Here is a 14,659-nt window from a genome sequence, read left to right as displayed (position 1 = left end):
ATGACTATGTTTTTAGAATTTTTGAAACAAAATGTTGTTATATTTTATCTATTGCGTCATTTTGTGCCTAAAAAGTCTGCTGTGTTTTTGAGAAACCAGTTTCTGGTCTCTCTTTCTCCATTTCATGAGTTGCTCAGGGGAAATGCTAAGCAGCAAAGGCACTCATTCCTTACATATAGGACAGCCCAGGGATTTTTTTTTCTCAGAGAATAGGTGCAGGAACTCCCCCCTTCTGGGTCACCCTTTATTTCTGCTCCTGACCCACCTCTGAGCGCCATCCCTTGGTTCCACCTCCCAGTACCGCCCATTTTAGAGAATACAGAACCAAGTATCATGTTGTCCTACTAAGTCATTTGCACAGAATTTGTTAATGATAATACAGAAATACAGTATAATACTGTAGATCCCCTCCAGTGAGCAGCAATAGACCCCACGCCAGCAACAGTAGACCCCCCCTACAAATGAAAGACCCCACCCCAGCAACAATATATCCCCCACACAACAAGAGACTCCTCCCCAGCAACAATTTCCCAACCCACAACAAAATACCACCCCAGCAACAACAGACCCCCAGCAGCAAAAACTGATTTCCCAGCAGTCAGCAATAGGGCCACTGATAAGGCAGTCCAGCCAGCCCTCCTGTGATGGGCCCAAGCCCCATCAGTTCAAAAGGGGGGCCCGGGCACCTGCTGAGCAGAAGGTCCGGCTGTACTGTCTTATTGCAGACACTAATCCTCTTCTGCCTCCCCTTGCAGTACTGCCAGCTTTTCCTCCTCTTTCTCCCTCCAGGTGCACTGCGGGGGATTGGTCCTAGCACATGTGCTCCTTCCATCTGCTATCAGGATAGCATGCCCCTTTCCCCCCACAGAGCTGGCGACTTCCCTCCTTTCCTCTCCTGCTGGTGGCTGCTATGGGCACACACGGGGAGGTTTCAGGATGGAGAACAAGGAAAGGAAGGGGCCGGGTAAATGACATATTTACCAGCCCCTTCCTTTCCCGAATGAACACAGTGAGCAATCGGTACCAATCACTTCTGTGTCCATTCATCACTGGAGCATAGTAAACTGTATTTACTATGCTTCAGTTTGTAAATAAACAGGAAGCCTCAGAGCGCATCCTATTCATTCATCTGTGCAACTGAGGCTGCAGAGAAAGGGGCCGATAAATCTATGTTCTTAGTCAATTTTGATCGGGGGGGGCCTGTCAGGTAGGCTGTATGGGCCCCCCGTGATTTGTAACAGCAGCCCTGGCCAGCATCTAAAGTCCCTCCAGCAGCCAGCAACAATAGACTCCTTTCTCAACAATAGATCCCTCCCAGCAACAACTGACCCCGCCCAGCAACATAAGACCCCCATCAGCAACAGTAGGCCTTCCCAGCAACAATAGACCTCCACACAAAAATAGATCCCTGCCAGTGACAATAGATTCCCCAGTAGCCAGCATCAATAGACCCTCCAGCACACCCCAGCATCCCTTGCCACCTTGCCATTACATACATTCAGTGCTGGAGGTGCCGGACCTGAATTCTTTCACGTTCCTGCTGAACAAAAGCCCTGGGACAGCCCATGTTCTTCCTGATGCTCAGTAACAGTTTTATCATAAACACACAACTGTTTAAATTTACAACAAGGATCCTGTGACACCTTTTCATAGTTGTCAGTCTTAGATGGTCAGTTTAACCGGTTCCTGACCAGCGCACGCCAATGTACGTAGGCAGAATGGCACGGGCAGGCATATTGGCGTACAGGTACGTCCAATCTTCAATGCCACCCTGCCATCGCGAGCGCGCCACTGGCGGCGCACTCGCGTGCCGGTCGGGACCCCCGTGAGTCCGGTCGCGGATCCCGCGGACTCGATCGCCGTGGGCATACCCGCGATCGTCTCACGGGACGGCTGAATGGAGAAATGCCGTTGTAAACAGCATTTCTCCATTCTGCCTAGCAACTAGTGACGCTGATCTCTGCTCCATGTGATTGGAGCAGAGATCAGTGTTCATTAAATGAACGCCCAACCCCCCACAGTTAGTAACACACCCCTAGAAACACTTAACCCCTACACTGCCACCCACTGGTTAACCCTTTCACTGCCAGTGCCATTTACACAGGAATCACTGCATTTATATAGCAGTGATTGCTGTATAACTGACATTGGTCCCAAAAATGTGTCAAAAATGTCCGATGTGTCCGCCATAATGTCGCAGTCACAATAAAAATCGCTGATCACCGCCATTTCTAGTAAAAAAAAAAAAAAAATTATTAATAAAAATGCCATAAAACTATCCCTATTTTGTAAACGCTATAACTTTTGCGCAAACCAATCAATAAACACTTATTGAGATTTTTTTACCAAAAATGTGTAGAAGAATACGTATCGGCCTAAACTGAGGGAAAAAAAATGTTTTTTTTTATATATTTTTGGGGGATATTTAATATAACAAAAATTAAAAAATAATGCGTTTTTTTCAAAATTGTCGCTCTATTTTTGTTTATAGCGCAAAAAATAAAAACCGCAGGGGTGATCAAATACCACCAAAAGAAAGCTCTATTTGTGGGGAAAAAAAGGACATTAATTTTGTTTGGGAGCCACGTCGCATGACCGCGCAATTGTCAGTTAAAGCGACGCAGTGCCGAATCTCAAAAAGTGGTCTGGTCTTTGACCAGCAAAATGGTCCGGTCTGTAAGTGGTTAAGCAATTTACTGACCTTGGCACTCTGAATCCGTTTTGGGGATTTTGGCTCAGAATTCATCTTCCATCCCATACTGCCAGACCGGTCTACAAGGAAAATAAACTCGCCGCAATTGGACTGCTCCTGTCCAGCTGGGAAACTCGGGTAGAAATTCAACATGGCCACTGACTCCGCCATAATGGACCCTACAGAACACAGGGAGAAAATAAGATTGTAACAAAGAGAGACTAAGAAGACATAAAATTTTACTCCATGTTCAACACAGCTCAACTCTTTTTATGGCCCTCATCACTGTCACAGACTATTATTATTACCAACAAATTTGTGGCCGTCCGCTAAGAGCATCGAATGCTGCGTACACACGATCGGAATTCTCGTTGGAAAAAGCTCTGATGGTTTTCCCGATGGAATTCCGCTCAAGCTATCTTGCCTACACACGGTCACACCAAATTCCGATAGAAAGTTTTTCCGTCTGGAAAATTGAGAACATGCTATCAATTTTTGGCTGGCGGAAATTTGGACAGCTAAATTCCAATAGAGCATACACGCGTTTTTCGATGAAAAGCTCTCAACGGTCTTTTTCTGTCCGGAATTCCGATCGTGTGTATGCGGCATCAGGAGTGGATAGGCTTTGTTTTTTGTTGCGTAGATTTTGTTACCGCAGCACTACCCACAGGGCAGCTGATAAGGCAGCACAGCCAATTCGCCTGTACTGGGCTCGGGCCCCATCTGTTCAAAAGGGGAGCCCGGGCACATGTTGAGCGGGAGGTCTGACTGTACTGTCTTATTCCAGACACTGATACGCTTCTGCCTCCCCCCTGCAAGGCTGTCAGCTTCTCCTCCTCTCCCTCCCTCTGGCTGCACCGCAGAGGGATTGGTTCTAGTCATACTAAGCTACACATTAGGGATGAGCTTCGCGTTGGAGTCGAACTTACCTTCGACTCGAACATCGGCTGTTCGCCCGTTCGGCGAATTCCGAATGTTATGGAGAGTTCGCACCAAATTCGTGTGGCGCTCATGGCCCACAATGCACTGCGCCATTGCTGGCTCATGATTGGCCAAGCATGCACTGTGACCCTGCATGCTTGGCCAATCACAGCGCCGGCAGCAAGGAGAGCCATGATTGGCCACAGGTAGGATGCCTGTGTCCAATCATAGCTCAGGCTGTGTAGTACACGCCCCACACTATATAAGGCCGCCAGTGCGGCGGCCTTGTGTAGTGTGTTGGCGTCTGTAGGAGTAAGTGGGTGTTCTGTGTACCTTCAACACAGTATACACCAATCGTTATCGGCCGGTTTTGCGTTCTTGCTCTTCTGTAGTGGTTGTTGTCTGCGTGCCCTGAACCCAGTATACACCGCTATATTCACCTATATAGCTAGCTATATTTCTCTTTTTTAATAGAGCTTGCAGTCAGTTGTAGGAGATTGTGCGTGCTGTCTGCGTGCTCTGAACCCAGTATACACCGCTATATCCACCTATATAGCTAACTATCTTGCTCTTTTTAAATAGAGCTCGCAGTCAGTTGTAGGAGATTGTGCGTGCTGTCTGCATGCCCTGAACCCAGTATACACCATTATATCCACCTACATAGCTAGCTATCTTGCTCGTTTTAAATAGAGCTTGCAGTCAGTTGTAGGAGATTGTGCGTGCTGTCTGCGTGCTCTGAACCCAGTATACACCGCTATATCCATCTATATAGCTAGCTATTTGCTCGTTTTAAATAGAGCTTGCAGTCAGTTGTAGGAGATTGTGTGTGCTGTCTGCGTGCCCTGAACCAAGTATACACCGCTATATCCATCTATATAGCTAGCTATCTTGCTCATTTTAAATAGAGCTTGCAGTCAGTGGTAGGAGATTGTGCATGCTGTCTGCGTGCTCTGAACCCAGTATACACCGCTATATCCACCTATATAGCTAACTATCTTGCTCTTTTTAAATAGAGCTCGCAGTCAGTTGTAGGAGATTGTGCGTGCTGTCTGCATGCCCTGAACCCAGTATACACCATTATATCCACCTACATAGCTCTTCTCTAATTGAGCCATCTGCAGGAGTAAGTGGATGTTGTGTGTGCCTCCAGCACAATATACACTACCCAATTGCTGGTTTTCCCATCTCCCTTCAGGCCATTACCATATCTGGAAGGCCAGCAAGGAGAGGCAGACAGACGCGAGCCGATAAAAGAGGGCAAGCAGGCTCTGTGTCTAGAGACAACAGTGCTGGTTGTGGATGCGGTGCATCGCCATCATCAGCATGTGGCCATGGGACACGCTTGTCCTTCTTTTCGGTAGCGACATGTTGAGCCGCAACATGCCAACCACTTGTTAGAGTGGATGACCAAGCCCTCTTCATCCTCCTCATCCTCTCTCACCCAGGCTCAGGGTACTAGCAAAGCAGCTGCCAACGCATCGTCTTCCCTCCTCTCAATGTCATCATCAGTGACTCGTTCCCTAGACCCACCACGTCCTCCTGAGGAGTCTCCTGAACTCTTTGAGCACAGTGTTGGGTACATGCTCCAGGAGAATGCCCAGTGTTTTGTGGGCTCTGATGATGATACTCAGCTAGAGGAAGGCAGTAGCATGAGCGCAGAGAGAGGGGATGCTCAAGAAGGACAGCAATCTGGCAGTCATGTTCCACAAGCTGCAGCATACTGCCAGGATTGCTCCAGCGATGAAGAGGGAGGGGATGATGAGGGCACTGACTCCATGTGGGTGCCTGGTAGGAGAGAGGAGGAGGAGGAGGCACATGTCCAACGAGGCAGGATGTCCTCCGGGGGCCAGCTTAGGGGCAGCACACCGACTGAATCACACCGCAGAGCTCTGCCTGTGCAGGGCGCTGCCTCTGCGCGTTATTCTAAAAGTTCTTTGGTGTGGGCCTTTTTTGAGATGAATGCATCAGATTGCACCGCTGCTATTTGCAACATATGTCTCAAGCGTATCTTGCGTGGCCAAAACATCAGCCGCTTGAGCACCACATGCTTGACCAGACATATGTTGACCTGCCATGCAGCTCGTTGGCAAGCGTACCTCAAAGACCCACACCAAACAACAAAGCGGACCTCTCCTTGCTCCTGCTCCTCATCAGCTGGGCTCTCCAACCCCACTAGACCTTCAGTCCTCTCTGAAACCTGCTCTGAGAGGAATGAAGGTGTAGAATTAGGTGTGTCACAGCCAAGTGCTTCAGGGCACTCTGCTAGCAGTACACCCACGTCCGATTATAGCAGGCAAATGTCCCTGCCCCAGCTGCTGGACCGGCGAAAGAAGTTCACTCTCAGCCATCCACATGCCCAGCGGTTGAATGCTAGCTTGGCTAAATTGCTAGCACTTCAACTGCTGCCTTTTTAGTTGGTAGACTCGGCCCCCTTCCGTGAGTTTGTACAATGTGTGGTTCCTCAGTGGCAGGTCCCCAAATGCCACTTTTTCTCACGGAAGGTGATTCCGGCTCTCTACCGGCATGTGGAAGGCAATGTCCTTGCCTCGCTGGACAGGGCGGTCAGCGGTAAGGTGCATATTACCACTGACTCATGGTCCAGCAGGCATGGACAGGGACGTTACCTGTCTTTCACAGCCCATTGGGTCACTCTTCTGGCAGCTGGGAAGGATGCAGGACAAGGTGCAGTAGTGTTGGAGGTTGTTCCGCCACCACGCCTCCAAAATGCTACTATTGGTTGTGACACACCTCTCTCCTCCACCCCCTCCTCTTCTTCTTCCTCCATGGCCTCTTCCAGTGCTCTGTCCTCAGAACCAGCGGTGCTCCGTAGGTGTTCCAGGGGCTACGCAAGTACACAGGCAAAACTATGCCATGCCGTGCTTGCGCTGGTTTGTTTGGGGGACAGGAGCCACACTGGGGCGGATGTTTTGTCAGCTCTGCAGGGGCAGGCCGAGAGGTGGTTGACTCCACGCCAGCTTAAGTAAGGAATGGTGGTTTGCGACAATGGCACCAACCTCCTCTCCACCCTCCGACAGGGACAACTGACCCATGTGCCCTGTGTGGCTCACATCCTTAACCTGGTGGTGCAGCGGTTCTTGGGCAGGTACCCGGGCTTACAGGATGTCCTGAATCAGGCCAGGAAAGTCTGTGTGCATTTCTGCCGATCATTTAATGCCTGTGCTCGGCTGGCTGAGCTCCAAAAGGAGTTGAACCTGCCCAAGAACCGCCTTATATGTGACATGCCCACCAGGTGGAACTCAACGTTGGCCATGCTGCAGCGGCTGCACATGCAGCAGAGGGCCATCAATGAGTACCTGTGCGACTACGGCACCAGGACAGGGTCAGGGGAGCTCTGTTTTTTCTAACCACGCCAGTGGGGCATGATCAGGGATGCATGCACTGTCCTATCACCGTTTGAGGAGGCCACAAGGATGGTGAGCAGTGACAGTGCATGCATCAGTGACACTGTACCTCTTGTCCACCTCTTGGAGCATATGCTGCGTGGAATAATAAACAGGGCACTTGAGGCAGAACAGAGGCAGGAAGAGGAGGACTTCCTTGCCTCTCAAGGCCCCCTTTATCCAGACAGTGTTCCTGCTGTGCCACCCATCACACAGGAAGAGAAGGAGGAGGAGGATGATTGTGTCAGCATGGAGGTGGAGGCTGGCACTCAGCATCAGCAGCAGCAGCAGATGTGTAGGGATGATTTACAGTCCCAAGAAACACGTGGACTTGTACGTGGCTGGGAGGAGGTAGCTGCAGATCATGTTGTCCTTAGTGACCCAGAGGACTCCGGACCGAATGCCTCAGCTAACCTACGCTGCATGGCCTCCCTGATCCTGCAAAGCCTGCGGAAGGATCCTCGTATTCTTCGGATCAAGGAGAGGGACCATTACTGGCTGGCCACTCTCCTTGATCCACGGTACAAGGGTAAGGTTGCCGACCTTATCTTGCTGTCGCAGAGGGAACAGAGGATGAGACATCTCCCGGAGGCCTTGCAGAAAGGTCTGTGCAACGCGTTCCCAGAGACTGGGAGGTTACAAACTCCTGGTCCTGGACAACGTGTTGCTCAGGCATCGGTCAGAAGGAGCGGTAGAGAAGGTGGCTGTCTGAGCGATGCTTTCAGACAATTTTTTAGTCCGCAGCCCCAAGGTATGATCGGTTCCAGCAACCATCGCCAGCGTCTGATTTACATGGTGCAGGAATACCTAGGGGCAAGGTCAGACTTGGACACCTTTCCCACCGAAAATCCTCTGGCTTACTGGGTCTTGAGGATGGATCACTGGCCAGAGCTTGCACAGTATGCAATTGAGCTACTGGCCTGTCCTGCATCCAGCGTTCTTTTGGAACGCACCTTCAGTGCTGCTGGTGGCTTTGTTACCGATCACTGGGTGCGCCTGTCCACCGACTCAGTTGATCAACTGATCTTCATCAAGATGAATCAGTCTTGGACCACCCACAGCTACCAAGCACCTGAAGCTGATGTAACCGAATAATTTTTTTTAGAAATATCACATCCCTTCAAGACTGCCTATGCTGATGCTGAGTGATTGTCCTGTTATGTTGATTGTCTATCCTCTTCCTCCTCCGCTGATATGTTGGAAGAACATTTTTGGTTCTGGGTGATGCCACCAGCCCAATTTTTCTGCCCCTGTTTAACAGGGGCGTTTAATTACAATTTTTGATGCAATGCTTTGCAGCAGGGCTCATTCCTGCACTACAAATAGAGTATATGGGAGAGGTTGCAGTGTCATGGCACCAGCACCAGTGCCTAAGGCCCAATTTTTCTGCCCCTGTTTAACAGGGGCGTTTAATTGCAACTTTTGATGCAATGCTTTGCAGCAGGGCTCATTCCTGCACTACAACTAGAGTATATGGGAGAGGTTGCAGTGTCGTGGCACCAGCGCCTAAGGCCCAATTTTTCAGCCCCTGTTTAACAGGGGCATGTAATTACAATTCTTGATATAATATTTCACAGGAGGGCCCGTTCCTGTGCCCACCCAGAGTAACTGTGAGGACTTATAGTGTTGTGGCACCAGCACCACAACCGCCAAAGGTCAATTTTTCTACTACTGTTCAACAATGGCATGTAATTACAATTCTTGATATAATCGTTCACAGCAGGGCGCTCCAGTGCCCACCAAGAGTCACTTTGAGGGCTTACAATGTTGTGGCAAAACCAACACCTTGTTCCGCCATTTCTGCAGAGCATATAGGGCAGGCCCCTACTTTCAAACATCCAACTTACAAACATCTCCTACTTTCAAACGGAAGGAGACAACAGCAAGTGAGATGAAAAAAGACGGACGGCAAAACAAATTATACAGGGGTGATAACCCTTCCCTATGTTTTCCAAAAAGCTTAAAAATAGATTTTTTGACTGGAGCTACACTTTAAAAATGTACCAGTTGAAAATTACAAACAGATTCTACTTAACACAACAAACCTACACAGTCCCTGTCTTGTTTGCACCGCCTGTATACTGCTGTTCTGAGTATATAGGGCCTGGGGGCCACACGCATTTCCTTTTTTTAATATGGGTACGGGGTTCCCCTTAATATCCGTACAAGACCCAAAGGGGCTGGTAATGGACAGGGAGGGCTACCCATGCCATTTTTCTCAATGATTTTCAACCATATTGCAGGAACCAGATATAACATTAAAACCGCAAGCAGTTTTAAATGACGTTATTTCTGTTACATGTCATTTTGTGCAGGGACTGTTCTAAACACGGGAAACACGTGCCACTTCACAGGCATACTATAGACACCCCCCAGGCATGATGTTTAAAGGAATATTTCACTTTTTTTCACTTTAATCGTCATTAAAATCAGTGCTCCCGCCAAAACGGCCATTTTTAAAAACATTTTAGGCATTGACCCATGTCCCCTGGGGCAGGAGCCAGGTCCCCAAACCCTTTTTAGGACAGTATCTTGCATATTAGCAGTTAAAATTAGCACTTTTAATTTCGAACGTTCGAGTCCCATAGACTTCAATGGGGTTCTAACGTTCGTACAAATTTGGGGTCCGTTCGAAAGTTCTGGTGCGAACCGAACCAGAGCATGTTCAGCTCATCCCTACTACACATTCACTATATTACCAAAAGTATTGGGATGCCTGCCTTTACACTCACATGAACTTTAATGCCACCCCAGTCTTATTCCGTAGGGTTCAATATTGAGTCAGCAATTTTTAATAATGGCTTACTTCAATCTATAATATATGAACAAAAGGTTTTTTTTTCCCAACCAAGAGCAATATCACTGTATTATATTATATCACTAAATAGCACAGACCTCTTCAAAAATTATGTACATTACTCAACTTTTTTAACATTCAGACCAAGAAACATAGATCATGTGTATGTAGCCTTTCTTCAAAATTATGTTTATCCTTTCAAATCTAAGGGCATGTCCAAAGTGAAAACAGGGAAAGGACCCAAAACCCAGAGATCAACAAACAGTAGCTACAGGCCCAGGCATGTACTGGCCATCGGGACTACAGGGAGTTTCCCGGTGGGCCGATGGCTCAGTAGGCCACTCTGATGTAAGGGGGCTGGTGATGGGACACTCTGATGTAAGGGGGCTGCTAATGAGACACTCTGATGTAAGGGGGCGCTGATGGCACACTCTGATGTAAGGGGCTGCTGATGGGACACTCTGTAAGGGGCTGCTAATGAGACACTCTGATGTAAGGGGGTGCTCATGGGACACTCAAAATGTAAGTGGGCTGGTCTAGATGAAGTCCAGGGCCAAATTTCTGTCCCAGTCCAGCCCTGTACAGGCCTAAACTTCCTCCACACCTTTATCCAGACCCTTTGCCATCATCTGTCTTTCTTGAGACCCCGAATTTTCCCTACCTCACCAAGAATCTCACACACCACCACCGGAACAGGAAGGACTTTCTGCCGAAGGGATACCTGACACAATGCATTCCAGGTGTAATATCGGACTACTAAGCTGACTAAAAAAAAGTGTCCAAATCAAATACCTTGCGATTCTGCAATGTTCCATACAACCGCTCAGAAAGGCATGCTAGGCAAGAAAGGAATATTCAGAAAGGGCACTGAAGCAAGAAGTGGTCCATGGTTTTCACTTCACCCTGACACTCCGCTCTTGGACAACCACGATTGTCCAAAGAGCGACACTTCACGTTCCCCCTCACATAGAGCCTACCGTGGAAAGCGAGCCCTATGTCCCTAAATTTCAAGGGAATCTGCTCAGAATTTATCCAACGTAAACCCTCCCTCATAATATGACCCGGCAATTACTTAAGGACAGTGGCGCATGAAAGACAGTACCCACAATCTTCTTACCCAGGAGTCTCCTAGGGAGGGACCTGATATCCTCCGCTGTCACATGCCACCGTCTAAGAATTTTCAGGTACGGGGCAACATAAGCCGGGAGCTTACCATGCTTCATCCTTAGGCTTTTCACTGGCCCGCCACTCTCCCAACAGTCCAGAAAAGGTCTAAACCAGATCTGGAAAATACCTGCCCATCCAGGCGGTGTCTCTCTGCTAGCATGTTACCAAAATTATGTTTCAAAAACATCAGAGAGAAGAACACAACCGGATTGACCATCCCTAGGCCACCCTTCCACCTAGATAGGTAAGTCGCATTCCACTTCACAAGATTCAGCCTGTTCCCCCATAATAACTGGAAGAAACAACTATAAATCCTGGTATAGCAGGACTCTGGTAAGATGCAAAGAAAGCTGACATACAGAAAGGTAGGAATCAGGTAGGTCTTAATCAAGTCCACCCTTTCCCTTAAGGAGAGCCGCCACCCCTTTCAGCATTTCACCTTGACATCAGCATCATTCAGCCTGGCTTCCCAATTTGACTTACTGTAATCATCAGGGCCAAACTCGATGCCTAATACTTTGACTTTCTGCTGAGGCCTTGGCAAGGTGTCTGAAAGTGCAAAGCTCTCACCTCCCTCGCTCATCCAAAAAACGTCACTTTTATCACAGTTGACCTTGGAGCCTGATGCCTCGGAATACTGCTTATTCACTGGGACCACCACTTGCACCTCCTCTTTACCAGAGATAAAGACAAGAACGTCAACAGCATAGGCTACAACCCTCAAGGGCGGCACACCGGTAATATCCACTGTGAACACATATAGCAAAGGGCTCAGCGGACACCCCTGGCACACCCCCGATCCAAACCCAAAGGGCCATCCAACCCAACTGTTAACAAGCATGAAGCTCTCTGCCTCTCTGTATAAAGTCTTAAGCCATCCAATAAACCCACCCTCCAGGCCATACTTGTCAAGGAGTAGCCAGAGGTACTCATGATTGACACGATCAAAAGCTTTCGCCTGATCCAATGCCACTCAAATACTTTCCCCAGCCTTCAGTCCCGCAATGTTCCAGAGCTTCCCGGACAGCTAACACTGCTGAAAAAGTGCTCCTGCCAAGAAAGCAATCTGTCTGTTACTGACGACAAGCGCCAGAAAAGCATCTTCACCAGAATCTTTCTATCAACATTGAGAAGGCTAATGGGGTACCAATTCTCAATCATCAAGGGATCTTTGCCTTTTGACAACAGGATCACAGCGGATTGTCTCATGGAGGGAGGGAGCGAACCCTCTTGCAGACAGCCGTTAAATACCTCCAGAAGATAAGGTACCAAGCTGGATTTGAAAGTCTTATAAAATGCAGCCGTCAATCCTTCTGGCCCAGGTGTTTTCTTAATAGTCAGACCGTCTATAACTTTGACTACCTCTTCTGCTGTGATTTCCCCCATCAAACTTGCCAGTGGAATGTTATTTCCCAGACCTGGTGAAGAATCCAGAAAACTCTGCAGCTTTGCCCAATCGAGGTACTTCTCCCCCAAAAGATCCACATAAAAAGACATTGAGACCTCCATGATCCCTGACCTTGATTTTGTCAAGGAGCCCATACTATCCCTTAGCCCAACAACCGTCTTAAAGAGGAAGTAAACCCTGATGAGCTTACTTCCTCTTTCATTCCCTGCAAAGGTAAAGCATAATGGACTACTATGCATTGCATAGTAGTCCATTATGTGTCACTTACCTGACACAGGAGCCAGCGAAGTCACCGCTGTCCCCTGTAGTCCGGCGCATCCATCTTCTCGGTGGGTCTCGCTGCTCCGCCTCTGTCACTCGGCAAAGCCACGATGACGTCACTCCCGCGCATGCGCACGGGAGCCGCCACTCGTGGCATATCGCTGTCGACCACGGCGTGCTCAGTGCGCCTGCACGCCGCTGTCTTTCGGCAAATATCTCCTAAACCGTGTAGGTTTAGGAGATATTTCTTGGACCTACAGGTAAGCCTTAATCTAGGCTTACCTGTAGGTCAAAGTGGTTTGTAAGGGTTTACAACCACTTTAACTGCTGCGCTTTGTTTGCAGTTCTGATAAGGGTTGGACGAGTGATATTTCCCATAGTCCTTTTCCAGAACAAAAGAAGCGTGCCGGTCATACTAATGCCCCGTACACACGAGCGGACTTTTCGACATCAAAGGTCCGATGGAAACGATTCCGGCGGACTATTCGATCGTGTGTGGGCTGCAGCGGACTTTTGATTTGCAAAAATCCAACAGACTTTAGAAATGGAACATGTTTCTAATTTTTCCGCTGGAACTCCGCCGGATCCAGTTCCTATCGAAAAATCTGCACGTCTGTATGCTAGTCCGACGGACAAACAGCGACGCTAGGGCAGCTATTGGCTAATGGCTTCAAACTTCCTTATTCTAGTCCGGTCGCACGTCATCACGTTCAAATCCATCTGACTTTAGTGTGATTGTGTGTGGCCAAGTTCATTCATTCGCAAAGTCCGTCAGAACTCCGTTGAAAGTCCGTCGGAAAGACCGGCGGACCTAGTCCATTGAAAAGTCTGCTCATGTGTACGCGGCATAATATTTCCTAAGGAGAAGTTTCTTCTCAGAGATTGCCCCTGTATCTTCACCACTCGAGACAAGACGATCGAGTTTTCTCCCCAGCTGCTGGTAGGCAATTGACTTACCAAGCTGTTTCCTTTTTCCTATGGCCTTAAAAAACCCACTAATCTGGCTTTTGGCAAGCTCCCACCACTCGACTTACTGTTGAAGAAATGCAGGATGGTTACCTGAGCCTGAAAAAAATCCTCAAAGGATTGTCTTACCTCCTCATCATCCAGCAGAGCCAAATTTATCCTCCAGTTTAGTGGTCCATAAATATTTATTAAACCTAGATCATGCCCCTTCACCATACACCTTCCAAGCTCTACCTCGATAACCCGCCGTCATGGTACCATGCCAGTAAAAAGTACTGCAACTCCGCTATAAGGCTCAGTCGCAAGAAACCAGAAGGAGGGCCCACCACTCCACTCGCTCTTTGCCAGGTGGACATTGCAAAAATAAAATATCAGTATCCATCTCGCTGAGCAAAAATAAGGCCATATTACGAGCCCTTACAGATTTTATGCTGGCAACATTGCCACCTTTTCCAGAGTGGGAACCCATCAGGATGATTGAGGTAGGCGTTTCTTAGCCTGAGCTCCCTCTCCCTACTGGAGGCCTTGACCTCTTTAGGGAACACTCTACCTCATCCTCCTCCATCTGAGAGATGAATTTAAAAGACTCCTCCTCCCCCTCAGATAAGGACCCAAACTTGTTCCCCAGAGGTAGATCATCTACCTCTGAAGATGAAACAGAGGTCAAACTATTGTAGCACTGACCCCCGAAAGAGCTGCTGGTTTTATTGGGCTTACCGTTACCTTCTTGACTGCTTCTCCGTCTAGGGTTTCCTGTGGTAGATGGCCCTAAGAAATATGGAAACTGACACTGAATCTTCATTTGGGTTATTTATTTGAAGTAGAAACAGAATCTCTCAGTTTAGGGTAGAAGGTTAGGAGTAAGTTCAGGTACTTTGGACTACAAAAATGGAAAGTCTCTTATAATCCAGAGAATAACCATTTCACAGCTGGATTCTACAACCCTCGGACACACCTCCTCTCACTAGGCCTAGCAGGCAGTAGGGTGTTAAATAAAGTAAAGTCTCTGCGACTGACTTGAGCGTAGAATACTTGAGAAAGTCTCT

At 48.3% G+C, this 14,659-nt stretch overlaps 1 protein-coding gene across 1 annotated transcript in view; it reads right to left on the bottom strand.

Moving 5' to 3' along the window:
* Nucleotides 1-14,659, bottom strand: part of LOC143975641 (von Willebrand factor A domain-containing protein 5A-like) — a 180,327-nt gene that overhangs the window by 90,110 nt on the left and 75,558 nt on the right. The window contains exon 7 of the mRNA XM_077478133.1: nucleotides 2,702-2,871. Within this exon, the coding sequence (XP_077334259.1) occupies nucleotides 2,702-2,871 (170 nt within the window). The remainder of the gene's footprint in view (nucleotides 1-2,701; nucleotides 2,872-14,659) is intronic.

This window comes from Lithobates pipiens, unplaced genomic scaffold, assembly GCF_037356315.1.
Source record: "Lithobates pipiens isolate NorthernLeopardFrog02 unplaced genomic scaffold, aLitPip1_a1.2 Scaffold_13, whole genome shotgun sequence".
NCBI lineage: Eukaryota > Metazoa > Chordata > Amphibia > Anura > Ranidae > Lithobates > Lithobates pipiens.
This window is presented reverse-complemented; position numbering and strand designations above follow the sequence as displayed.